The sequence below is a fragment of the Poeciliopsis prolifica genome, unplaced genomic scaffold (assembly GCF_027474105.1).
Source record: "Poeciliopsis prolifica strain line A6 unplaced genomic scaffold, Auburn_PproV2 SCAFFOLD115, whole genome shotgun sequence".
In the NCBI taxonomy this organism is placed as follows: domain Eukaryota; kingdom Metazoa; phylum Chordata; class Actinopteri; order Cyprinodontiformes; family Poeciliidae; genus Poeciliopsis; species Poeciliopsis prolifica.
Genome location: NW_026562490.1, coordinates 368,825 through 382,327, shown reverse-complemented (window position 1 = coordinate 382,327; position 13,503 = coordinate 368,825). Strand labels below are relative to the sequence as shown.

Here is a 13,503-nt window from a genome sequence, read left to right as displayed (position 1 = left end):
GAGACTTTGCTCAATGATAATTTAATAATGTGCTCAGTTTGTGAGATTTAGTGCAATTTTTTTTCAACCACCCCATTCTGAAACAAGAACATTAATTTATAAAAAGGCAGACATTACATTGCTGCCTGATAGCACTGATGATATTCATATCTGTTCTTTTCTTCTCAGTGATGCTTCTTGATATAGTTGATTGTATTGTTCTCTTTGAAAGGCTTGCAGTGATCCAGAGAACACAACATGGTTGGTTTCCCTTTAATTGACAGATTTAATTAAAGGGCTTCTTGTAGAATAACACAAGGTTCAATGCTTGGTCAAAGTTTTCAGTTAACATGCTTCCAATTGGTAAAATCGTCAAACAGCATGGGATACAATTTTATTGTTATGCTTATGATACTCAACTTTATTTGTCCAAAACTCTTAATGAATCCAATCAATTAGGTATTTTATAGACATATTGCAGACTTTAAAACCTTGATTTTCCCAAATTTTCTGTTTTTAAATTCTGACAAGACAGAAATTCTTGTCTTTGGAGAAGATTTTTGAAAATTAAACTGTAATACTTTGTCAGGTTGTGAAAAAGACTGTCATGACACAGTCATAAACATGACATAACACTTGTCATGAACATGAGTAAGTCTTTTTTTTACCCAAATGTTACTTATGCTGTAACATGAGCTACAATGTGAAGGCAGTGCAATAGTTATATAGTTAACAGTGTATCTTTAACATATAAACATAATTAGTGTAAAACTTGGCCAGTCGTGCATTAGTATAATAGGTGCGATACACAAGTTTGCATTGAATTAGGTCATGTCTGCCACAAATAGAGGACTTATGCACTAATGACAGGATTTGTGTCCAAAGATCCTCTGAAATGGCCTGTCCAAGGTCAAAGTGTGATTTGATTGTAAATAAAAGATATGGCCCCTTTCAATTTGACAGTAGGTTTTAGAAAAATATCTAAAGGTGAATCCCTGGAAAGGTTGGGAAAATTTGAATATGTAGAGTGGACAAAGCTGCACACTTGCAAGTATCTAAAAAAAATTGATGCTGCGGGATATCAAACTTCTCAGAGATTTGTTGGAATGAGGCAAAAGTATTATCAATATACATATCATGAAAAGTTGAAATTTCTATTCTCTGCCATGGCGGGAAGATGCCATCCGTGAGAGATGACGGTAAGGGATGATTTGAAGCTATAGAAGCATAGACAGAAAGAGATTGCAAGACAAAATGCTGTCTAAATTGCATCCACAGCCTTAAGGATGCATCAACTATTATATCAGTAGTGTAAAGTTTAGTTGGGGACTGTAATGGTGAATGTAGTAAGGCTGCCAAGGATACAGGTTTTACAGAGTTGGCCGGGTTTTACCTCTAAAGCAGTGGTTCTTAACCTTTTTTGAGGTACTGAAGTCAAGTTTCTTTTTTTGATTAAGCTAGAGTGGGTAAGGTTATTCTGAGACCATCCATCCATTATCTGGTCACCCTTATCCCTATTGGGGTCGGGAGTTGCTGGTGCCTATCTCCAGCTGTGTTCCAGGCGACAGGAGGGGCACATAGAAACAAAAAGGACAAACAACCATGCACACACACACACACTCACACCTACGGAGAATTTTGGAAAGACCAATTAACCTGACAGTCATGTTTTTGGACTGTGGGAGGAAGCCGGAGAACCGGAGAGAACCTGGAGAGAACCTGGAGAAAACCCACACACCCACAGGGAGAACATGCAAACTCCGTGCAGAAAGACCCCGGGCCGGGAATCGAACCCAGGACCTTCTTGCTGAAAGGCAAAAGTGCTACCAAGGAAAAAGACACTTTCAGTTACATTTTTGCCATAAACTTAGAAGTTATTTCACCTTTTAGCTTCATATTTTCTTTCTGCATATTTCCTTTTCATTGTTGCTGCATCTGCTCAGCATTCTGTTCCTGGGGGAGGCATTGGCTGAGATACTCCTTCTGTTACTAACTCTTAAGTGTTCTTTAACATAGGATTTGTGTAATTCGACAGCATTTCTATTAAATTACAGGAATTCTGTTGAACTAAAATGGTTTTATCTAAAAAATAAACAAAAATCAGCGCAAAGAAATCCTTAAATAGAGTGAGTATATAAAATCCTAGCATACTTAAAGCCAGACAGATTATCAGTATACTTCAGGTTTGTTAAGGACTATTTAACTTGAAGCGTGTTATTTTGGAACAACTGATTTTATGCTTAATGTATTTTAACTGTAATTAAATTGTAGAAAATCACAATTTGAAGTGTACTATCGCATGCTTTTTTGGAACAACTAAAGTTATACTTTGCATATACTTAAAGAATATGGCTTTTTATATAACAAACATACTTGATTAGTGTATATGAAGTGTGCCATTTTTGTGAATAAATTACATTTAAAATATATTTACAATGTTTTCTAAATATATATCTTTATATATTAGCAGAGTGATCACAGTATGCTCCAGGTAAACATCTAGTTTACTTTTTTTGGTAATGAAATACATATTTTGGCTACTTATCAATATCTTTTATTATTCTGCTTTGCCACGTTGTACATTAATGCTTCATACACACTGTAGTACTGGAAACATATCAGGCTACCAGAAGGATCAATTACAGCAGTTTCTGATTGAAAAAAATTACTTTGTGTATTCAATATATTCACATTTTTCAAGAGTACAATGCCAGTATACTATCAGAATGTACAAACTGTCAATATATTACAAGTTCACAGGCAATATGCTTATGAAAATTAGCACAATAAGGTATACTTTAGAGGTATGATGTAACTATGTAAATAAATAAAAATGAATTCAAATGATTTTTCTGTGAAAAAGAAATGGTTGATACCAAGTACTATATCAGAAGACCAGAATGTAAGAGACCATACTTTATATTCCAACAGAAAAACAGCTTTAAATATCACATTTCCTAACTTCCATAAATTAGAGCAGCTGAATTGTAAGAACAGTGCTGAATAGTGGACCACTTTATGAAGTTTGTACAAAACAAACCCATGAAAACCAACTGCAGCCGGTTCCATGTTAAAATGTTCATTTTGTAAAAGTTATCTGATTGATATTTGTTATCTTCAATGCTTAATTTTTTGCTTATTTTTTTTCTACTCTTTATCATACATCTGATATATACTTAAATATAAAACAAAAATTCTGATTAAAACCTAGCTTTATGTGAGTCTCTCTGTGTGCTCAATTTCTTACCTTGACTTTGTCAGGTCCTGTTAGAGGTGCAAAGAACACATAAAAATGAAAAACCAAGCATCAGTCAAGTTACCAGATTGAACTATTACATTTCTCAGTGACACACAAAGACATGAAAAAGGAGTGGAAATCGACATCTTTCAAATGCTATTTGAAATTGAGTTTCATTCTGAAAGCAACTCCAGTTGCTTTACACAAGTTTTCAAAACTACAACTAAAACTACTGCTACCCACAATGTTAGCAACTACAAAAGGCACTATGAAAATGAAACTAAGTGGAAACACAACAAACAATGACCCCTTTAAGTGGAAATAATCCAGAAAAAAATAATCTGGGAGAATGTTATCTATAAAAAGAAAAATTAATAAAGGACATCTAATCTGGCACAGATTCAAAAGTGTCACCACAAATAACACATTGATTGAAATCTATTAATTAAAAGATATTTTTTCTTCTCTTATACAGGGATGTGAGCTGTGTCTTGCTCACACAGGAATCTGTTTAAATAAGTAATGATAAAAATGTGCTACAACTTTGCTTCTTCCTTTTAGTTCAACATTCTTGTATGCTGTGGCACCAAACGGTTTAATAAAAGACAGCAAAATGATATCCAGCTTTTCTTGCTTCCAAAGAAGATAGTTAATTTCTGCCATTAACAGGCAAAGAAATACATATTCACACTTATTATTATTTATATGAGCACTAAAAACAATTAAAGTTGAAATTGTAGAAGAAATCAATCGACAACAACAATTAAATGATTGGTCTTGCATAAGTGCCAACATGGTTTTTGAATCTTGACACAAAGAACTTGGAATTCAATCCTTCCCTACATGTAGAAGAAATATCTCAAATTACTATCAAGGGTTTGTGCAAAATTGTTTAAAAAGATGGCTTATATAACTTTCACAGCTTTAATTGAACAACCTAATGGAAGAGAAGACACGAAAGTGATTGGGTAATAGGGATATGTGACATGGCATAAAATTAATTTGACAGTACTGTTATGTGCTTTGGGCACATTATAATTTTATTTATTCTTCTAGATCAGACATGGGCAAACTACGGCCCCGGGCCATATACGGCCCGTTAGTCTTTTTAATCCGGCCCGCCAAACTTGTCCAAATTATAGTAAAAACCCAGGGATGTGTAAAAATCTCATTCATTTTCCTTTCCCTTGCAATACCATCGTTCCCCGATAGATGGCGCACTAGTCATTGATCTTTGTTGGAGAGTAACTTTCCAGCTGCCGTTTCCCCCCTTCGGTAAAAATGAGCGGACCAAAGAAAAGAAAAGTGGACGCTGAGTGCCGAGTGTTTAAAAAGGAGTGGACAACAAAATATTTTTTTTACTGATGTCCGATCAACGGCTGTATGTCTGATATGCCAAGAAAGGTTGCAGTTTTCAAAGAGTACAATATCAGCCGTCACTTTGCCACGAAGCATGCTAACTATGCTAGCAAGCTGTCAACACAAGAACGGGCGGCTAGAGGTTGGCAGCTAATTTACAGACTGCAACAATCTGCGATTCAAGAGTCAAGTACCAAGACAAGTTTTCTGCTGGCATTCAAGTTAGCAAAAGCTAGCGAGCCTTTCTCCTTAAGGTGAGTTTTTGAAAGAATGTATGGTAGAGACAGCAGATCTCTTGTGTCCAGAAAGCAAAGGCAAGTTTGAAAAAGTCAGCTTGTCACGCAGGACAGTGACTCGGCGTGTGGAACTGATGATGAAGATTTATGAGCTTGATTAGCTGCAATTGGAGCTGATCGATCTCCAGTCTGACTCCGTCTCAAAAGAGAAGTTCAGATCTCTTAAACTGAATGACTTTTATGCTTCTCTTAACGAAGCCACGTTTCCAAACCTCCGGAGGACGGCACAGAAGATGCTGGTATTGTTTGGCTCCACCTACGTGTGTGAGCAACTTTCAGCGTCATGAACATCAACAAATCCCGTCACAGATCCGGTTAACTGACCAACACCTCAGATCGATTCTGAGAATCGCCACAACGAAACTAACTCCAGACTTTGATGCACTGGCAAAAAAGGGAGAACAACAACACTGTTCCCACTGAGATATGAGTTTCTTTACTGTCTGATGAAAAAATAGCAACTTTCAAAATACCCCTTTCTTTCGTTGACTGATAATATTGTAACGATTCTGTGTTTTAGTTCTGCTGGGGTTCACATGGTTATGTGTTAAAAGTGACATTGTGTTGCTTATTGTTACATGTAGCGTTATGTACTTCCGCTGTCTGACTGCTGACTCCCACTCACACGTGATTGGTTGGTCTGTCATGTGGGGGAGGAGCAGCAAGAGTTCGGTTGTCAGTTAAGCTGTCAGGCAGTGAACCAGTTTGTTAGGAGCTGCAGCCATAATAATAGCAGCTCCTATTCTTATTTCTAATAAATCCTGTTTGACAGGACTACAGCTGCAGTGTTAGCATCATTATAATATGTTCTGAATGTTGAAAGTGATTCCATTGATCTTTTTCCACTAAATGTTGATTTCTTTAAATTTGCACCTTCAATTGTGTGTTTTTCATACATTTCAATATCCAGGTTTAATAAATTACATTGCATATCCAAATGCTCCTGGCCCCTCTGTCAAATTTTAGAACCCATTCTGGCCCGCAAGTCAAAAGGTTTGCCCACCTCTGTTCTAGATAGTTTTGTGTATTGACTTTAGTTGAATGACTTTTTGTTTAATATATTTTGGAGTTCAGATAATTCCTTTTTTGTAACGAACTTGATTTTGTTCATTTGTGGTGCTGTTGGCCCGCCTATAAGTAGGCTGGGTTTCCACATGTGTGGAGATCCGCCTTTCTGTTCGCTCCTCCACCACCCAGGATGATGGATGTGTCTTGATGTGCGCACACCTGACGCAGGGTACGCACGTCTCCAACCTGCCATGCATTATTTCTGTTAGCCTTTGTTTGTTTGCTGTTTTTGTTGTGATTTTGGTCTGGTGGGACCAGTTGTCCTGTTTGGAGTCTTTCTTTGCAGTAGATTCTTTTTTCTTTTTGTTTTAGTCCGGTACTAGTAGGGGCTTCGACGGCACTGCATTGGGTTGGCCCCCTGCTGCACCGTTTTGTTCTTTTTAATCGGCTCACCAGGTCCAACTTTCTGTTAATATTTTTTGGGTTTTGTTTTTTCTCTCTCTTTTTTTCTCCACAGAAAATCAAAGCAGCTGAACTAAAAGAAAAGTTCAATTGTTTAAAAATAAAATATTTTTTGGACTCATTGTTGCCTGTGTCCTCAAATTTGTTGTGCCCTTTTCAGATGTAACAGTATGTATGATTATTTATATATATATATAAAAATTCCCTTCTCACCCACCGCGGGTGGTTCTTATCCTCTGAGCCTCTAGCTCTACTGATGTTGTTCCTGGGATCTGTTGTATATCTGTTGTATATCATGCAACAGATATACACCCTCCAAATGCAATTTGAAGCATTTGGAGGGTTTGAAGCGTCAAGCAGTCAAGTGCGTCTGAGGCTGGCAACAGAAAACAACAGAGCAATTTTGACCCATCAGACGGCCTCCACATATACTGATGCGCGGAATGCTAGGTAGGTGTGGAGCAAAACGTCGAGCGTCTGCATTCAAAGTGCACGTGTCAAGAAACGCTCCTATTATATTAAATCAAAAAACGTTCAGGGGTCAGATTTTCAGCCTTAGCCATTTAGCTAACCCTCTATTGCAAGAACTTCAAAGTGTGTTTAAAAAAGAACAAAGAGGCACACTGATCACTAAGAACAGACACACATTCACATAGACACAGCAAGTTCATGCAGGCTCAGCAAACAAAAGGGTTGACAGTTGAGTGGTGATACTGCCGTGTCTTGTGTTAGAAAATTATACAGTCAGTGATATTAAGAAGCAAAGAAAAGACATCTGAAATGCAAACTTGCCTAAAATACTCTGGTGTGTGCAAAAGCTTGCATGCATTTTTATTTGTAGTATTTGTTGTAGTACTATTCTGGTGTATAGTTCTCAAAACTTTTTATGAATTAAAAATAACTTCTCTAAAAAGCAACTTCCTAAACTTTAAAACAAAAATAGCTTGTTTCATCCACAATGCTGTTTGGCTGCCAGCCTCCAGGGTCGTGAGCTTGTGTGGGATTATATTTTGTCTCTTATTATAATGTGTTGCAATTATTGAATCTTATATTAATTAACTGAAAATGATTTTCCATAATGATATAATATCACAGCTCTGCAGTTCTGGAATATTATGTTTGCACATCCCTTCGCTGATCAGCTCGAACAAATCAGAGATAATGTGGTTCCAGGTTTTGCACCTGAAGTTGCAGAATCTCAGAAATAACTCCTTTTTAGGAAGTATGATTCATAAAACCAAAACTGTTAAAAGTTACCCACCATCGTTAGTTATGCAGGCAGACAGTGTGGTAATATTCCAGAAGCGGTTTGTTTTGCAGCACAAGATGTGGCTTCAATCTATGTAACTGCAGGTCATCAGAATATATACCAGGTCTGAGTGAATCTTTGTATGCATTTTTTCTGTCTGATTTCTGAAAGACATCTTTAGCATTTTATCAAAGTTTGGTTGACTTTCAAAGGTGAAACTGCTGACTCGTCTTTGATCTGTCTCAGCACGAACCTGTAGGAAGATGCGTCCTCATCTTTAACAATTGCTATGTTAGTTAAGTTTGGGCACCATCCGAACTGCAGTTTCTTAATGCTGTTATTTCTGAACTATAAACAAATACTTTTTCACATGCTTTGATTATTTGCTGCGATCCTGCTTTTTACCAACAGGTTTCAAAAGGCTGGACAGCTCTGAGATGGAGAAGACAGCAGAAGTCCAAGAGCAAATTTTACCTCAAAACAAAAGTTGTGAGAGGCTGTTCAACTCTGACACCAAAGAAGACGATTTTGGTGGTTTTAGTGTGCAGGAGTTAGATGAGGAGCGCCATCAATTATTTTTTATTTTGTTTTAAGCAGCCATGTTACAGCAATAGTGAGGAAAAAGCATTTATGGTATGCATTTGTATGACAAGTACATATTTCATTAAAAATATCTTTCTGTAGAAATATTATGTTAAGCCATACTTGTTCGTGGCTTATGACATATAAAAGTCCGGAAATTACAGTGTTCACTCAAATGAACAATGTAATTTCCAGACATTTGTCAACACATAGCACATGGAACATTTCTCCAAAGTTCTTACATTCTTGATTTTTACCTCCATAATTTGTGAGAATTTTTTTAAGTTGTTTTTTATTTTATTATTTGAGTCTGGAGGATCTTTTATTTTGAAAATCTTTTCACCGGATTCTCTCAGTTATGTCTTAAGTGCCAACATTGAGCCAGAAACAGTAAAATGAGTCAGAAACAGATCAGATTCTTTGGAAAGTTTCTTTGCGAAGAGAAAAGGCCCAGAGACAGAGACAGGAGAATGGATTTATCTCGGTAGATTATTCCCACATTCCAATTCTGCTCTGCATGATATGGTGACAGTTCGCTAATGAAGGAAAAAAGCTTTCAAACTGCTTTGCCACATGGAGACCAAGCACCCTGTGCACAAGTTCAAGGGTCCATTAGTCGTTTTTGTGAGTTAAAATTTTCATCCATCCATCCATCCGTCCATTTTCTGATCATCCTTCTCCCTAACGGGGTCAGGAGGTGCTGGTGTCTATCTCCAGCTGCGTTCCGGGCGAGAGGCGGGGTTCACCCTGGACAGGTCGCCAGTCTGTCGCAGGGAAACACAGAGACAAACAGGACAAACAACCATGCACACACACTCACACCTAGGGAGAATTTGGAAAGACCAATTAACCTGACAGTCATGTTTTTGGACTGTGGGAGGAAGCCGGAGAACCCGGAGAGAACCTGGAGAACCTGGAGAGAACCCACACACCCACAGGGAGAACATGCAAACTCCGTGCAGAAAGACCCCGGGCCGGGAATCGAACCCAGGACCTTCTTGCTGCAAGGCAACAGTGCTACCAACTGTGCAACCCAGTTAAAATTTTCATGAAAGTAAAATGTTAGTTTTTGTTGCTCATCTATATCTTATTTTGAAGGGATGTTTAAGCGTTACCATAGCGACCAGGGTCAGAGAGCATAAGGCAGTGCTTCTCAAATAGTGGGGCGGGCCCCCTTTGGGGGGCGCGGTGCGATACCTGGGGGGGCGTGTGATCCTGGGGAACAGGCTTTTTTTTGGCCGTACTAGTATAAAGTGTAATTGCGCACAGTAGGCGGCAGTGGCGCTCTCATTGTTACTTCTGTCACGTTTGCGACAGTGCAACATTTTACGACTTACAAGACAACAGGTTTGCCTTGGTTAGCAGTGTTAAGTCAACAAAAAGCTCCGACTGCGTTCTGTCTCTGGCCTCCGTTATTCAACAACCCCAACATGAAAAAGTTTTTCACAGGGATGAAAAGAAAAGCGGAGAGAGACAAAGATAATGAGACAACAGAAAGTCAACCGAAAGCTAAGAAGAGGAAATACGACGAAGCGTATTTAGCGCTTGGCTTCACTGTGACTACAGTTGGAGAAGAGGAAAGACCGGTGTGTTTGCTGTGTCTAAAAATGCTCGCAGCGGACAGCATGAAGCCAAATAAATTAGCGCGTCACTTAAATACGTTACATCCCAATCACGGCGGTAAGCCGCTAGAATTTTTTCAGCGAAAATATGTTAATAAGGAAAAAATGTTATGCAGAGATGGATAGTCACGGTGGGGAGTGGGGGGCGCGAATAGTTTTCTTCTTGCTAGGGGGGCGTAACGGAAAATAATTGAGAAGCACTGGCATAAGGGCAGTGGTCGAGACAAGAGTAAAGCTTCTGAGTCCTAAATCTGGTTCACACGGCATGATTTAAGAAATGTCATCCAATTTTCCAAAACTCTGTGACCACAGAGCTGATAAAAGTCCAACAGGTTCGATCGGTTCGTGTGTCCAGCCACAGGCAGGAGCAACACATCACAAGAACCGATTCCACTTGCATCCCAGTTCTAGAAGAAAATCCAGTAAAACCAACAAAATACCATAGTGAATTTAGAATAATCAAACATGGATGACGATGTAGAAGCAACAGTGAGTTTGTGGACTCATTTTAAGCGATAAAAGACGGCAGGAGCAGCAGCTCTATTTGCTGCACTATGATTTGGAGGAGAGTTATTTTGTAGTTAACATTATTAACTGAATAAACATAACCACATATAATAAACATTTCTTTATACATATAACCTCCAATGTTCACTGGACTCTTAGTTGCCATGTCAACTGTTTGGGATGCCCCTCCTATTTTACGTCACCTTGCTTTCTGATTGGCTACCTGTCACATTCAATAGGCTGCGTTCTGCTCCCAGTCAGAGAAAACCCCACAGGCTGCGATAGTCGGGCCAAGACAATGTTGACAACTCATCACCAAGTAACCACCACACACTGCAGGATGTTGTGAGATTGTTATAAAGGGAAAATCGGGGCAAAAAAGGGGCTTTAGCAGAAACACAAAGATACAGAAGCGTTATCTGATGTTCCTGCCCCCCACTGGACCGCAGCAAAATTGCGAAGTCTTGACCGGCCCGCAATAATAAAATGGTTGGAGACCACTGCTGTAGATGACAGACTTATGCTGGAAGTCTTAAGTGCACAGAGCGAAAAGGAATGGTGAGAGTACAGTCACCTGTAGTTAGACTACCTGGTTAGAAACTGTCCTTCAGTCTCACAAACTGTGTCTGTTGTTGAGGTAATCATAGATCCAGGCAAATGACTGATGGGTGAGTTTCTTCTGTACTGTACTGTTGTCTTTCACAACAGTGGAACATTCTCTTAGGTCAGGCTAATATTGAAGAGATGTTGCAAAATCCCACAGGCTCTCAGGACTCTGAGGCTGACACCATCTGAACCTGCAGCCTTGTTCCGGTTTTTCTGTCCAGTTGCCTCTTCACCTGACTTCCAGATACAGAAAAGTGGAAGGCAGAGGCAAAGGGAGCAGCAGCATCTCCTGATTTAGTTTAAGACAAACTTGTGGAAGCAGAAGAGTCCATGACTGAGGTGGAAGATAGGACATCTGAGGTGTGACAGGAAAGCAGTGGCTTAGAACATGGTGGGATGTTTGTATAACTGGGGACAGGAGAGGATGAGGATGTTCCTGAAGCGATTGAAAGCAGCTATCTGATCCTCCTCTTTCTTGAAGCCTGTAATCTTCTTCATCCCTGACCACACATCTCTGATATTATTCCCCTCCAGTTTATTCTCCAGCTTCCTCCTGTGCTTCTCCTTACTGTCTCTAATATGGACTTCACACAGGCTCACCAAAATTGGACAATTGAGTATTGGAAAATGTCTGGTCTGATGAGTCTCAATTTCTGCTGCAACATTCGGATGGTAGAGTCAGAGTTTGGTGTCAACAAGATAAAACCATCCTGCAGTTCAGGCTGATGGTGGTGGTGCAGTGGTGTGGGGATATTTTCTGGGCACACTTTGGGCCCATTAGTACCAATTGAGCATCGTGTCAGTGCCACAGCCTACTTGAGTATTGTTGCTGACCATGTCCATAAAGGGATGGTTTTCTATGTCCACCCCTTTATGACCATCTCGATGGCTGCTTCCAGCAGGATAACGTGCCATGTCATAAACCATGAATCGTCTCAGACTGGTTTCTTGAACACAACAATGAGTTCACTGAACTCAAATGGCCTCAACAGCCAATAGAGAACCTTTGGGATGTGATGGAATGGGAGATTCACATGTGCAGCTGACAAAATCTGCAGCAACTGCTGGATGTTGATCATGTCAATATGGACCAGACTCTGTGAGGAATGTTTCCAGTACCTTGTAGAATCTATGCCACAAAGGATTAAGGCAGTTCTGGAGGCAAAAGGGGGGTTCCAACTGGGTACTAGAAAAGTATACTTAGTACAAGGTTTACTTTATATATATATGTATGTATGTATGTTGTTCATTTGCTGATATTACAGGTGAATGTCATGTAATATCGGAAAAGGTGAAAAGATAGCTGAAGATCTTGCCGGTGAGTGTATATAGTAAGACACAAATTCAGTCATGGCACTGACTTCATCTCCATCTAAATAGTCCAATCAGTTCCTTCAAAACAACCCTGGAGAGCCTCTTCTGCTTCCCGTAGCCACTTCCTAAGTCTACTATTACATTGCATATTCTGTTGTCAGCTTCTCCTCTATCCCCCTTTTTATCACTTAATAGTATGTCAGGGCTCTTTGACAGCATGACAAATATATTGAATATTTGAATTGCTGCCTGTACAGCGATCTCTGTGTAGGGAAATTTCAATTATTGTTTTGTTCAAAGTGTTTCATGAGAGTCTTTTTTTTGCATCCATAGGTAGTTGGGAACTGAACTGCCAAAAGCATTGTAATAAATTCACTGTGCCACCCAAATTTTCTGATGACCAAAACAAGTGTACATGGGCAACGAAATAGTATCAGAATAAGCTGCCACGGCTCCTACTACGCTGTTTTATGCAGCAAAACCTCCAAAATAATGAAGAACCACAAACTCACAATGAAAAGTACCCTCTTTTTTATTTTTTTGTCATTTCTTCCTCCTAGGATTTTGTTGGCTCTAATGGCTTGTATTTTTTGGAATTAGGCTGACAGAAAAGAGGAGACGGAGAGACATGCGGCACATGTCGCCAGGACCGGGAGTCGAACCCCCAAAGGCCTCGTGGAGGCCTGAGGCCTCCATACGTAACGCCCTATGCCACCACAGTGCACCCTCTTCTGACACATGGTCGGCAGTCATGTGTCTCCAAACTATCCAAGTTTTCTGATAAAGTGTCAGTTTTATCTGATGGCCATCAACAGATAAAATGTTTAGAATGGTGGAAAAACTGGCCCACCAAAAGAGAGACAAAGTCTTTTAGTGCTTAGAATGAGCAATCACAGGGAACAGACATCACTCCTGAATCATATCTTTCCATATTTGGAGTGATAGTCATCACAGAGTGAGAGAGGAAAAGTTTGGGAATCATGCTCACCCATATCTGTGACAATTAGGATCCCCAATATCTTGGTATCAACATAATCAACTTTTAAAACTAGATCGTTTGAATCAGCGAACAAGGAGCACACAGTCTCATTAGTGAATGCTGCAGTGATGTTTGGGCAGTGACAGAGCTGCTACACTGAACGACAGATGCTGATGATGCTCTTCAAAAGGGCAACAAGCCATGTGCATGTGTGGATGAAAGGTATATTTTTGTCAAATCACTTAGGAGAAACTGTCCACTTTTCTGCTTGGATTTAGTTTTACTACTTAGATGTCTTTATA

At 39.4% G+C, this 13,503-nt stretch overlaps 1 protein-coding gene across 8 annotated transcripts in view; it reads right to left on the bottom strand.

Moving 5' to 3' along the window:
* LOC129354663 (epidermal growth factor receptor substrate 15-like 1) overlaps positions 1 to 13,503 on the bottom strand; it is a 126,524-nt gene that overhangs the window by 7,386 nt on the left and 105,635 nt on the right. For 3 of the 8 annotated variants that reach the window (XM_055024137.1, XM_055024135.1, XM_055024141.1), the window contains exon 25: positions 3,227 to 3,243. The exons of the other annotated variants lie outside the window; for them this stretch is intronic. In XM_055024137.1, coding sequence (XP_054880112.1) covers positions 3,227 to 3,243 — 17 coding nt within the window. The remainder of the gene's footprint in view (positions 1 to 3,226; positions 3,244 to 13,503) is intronic. 8 annotated transcript variants of the gene reach the window in all.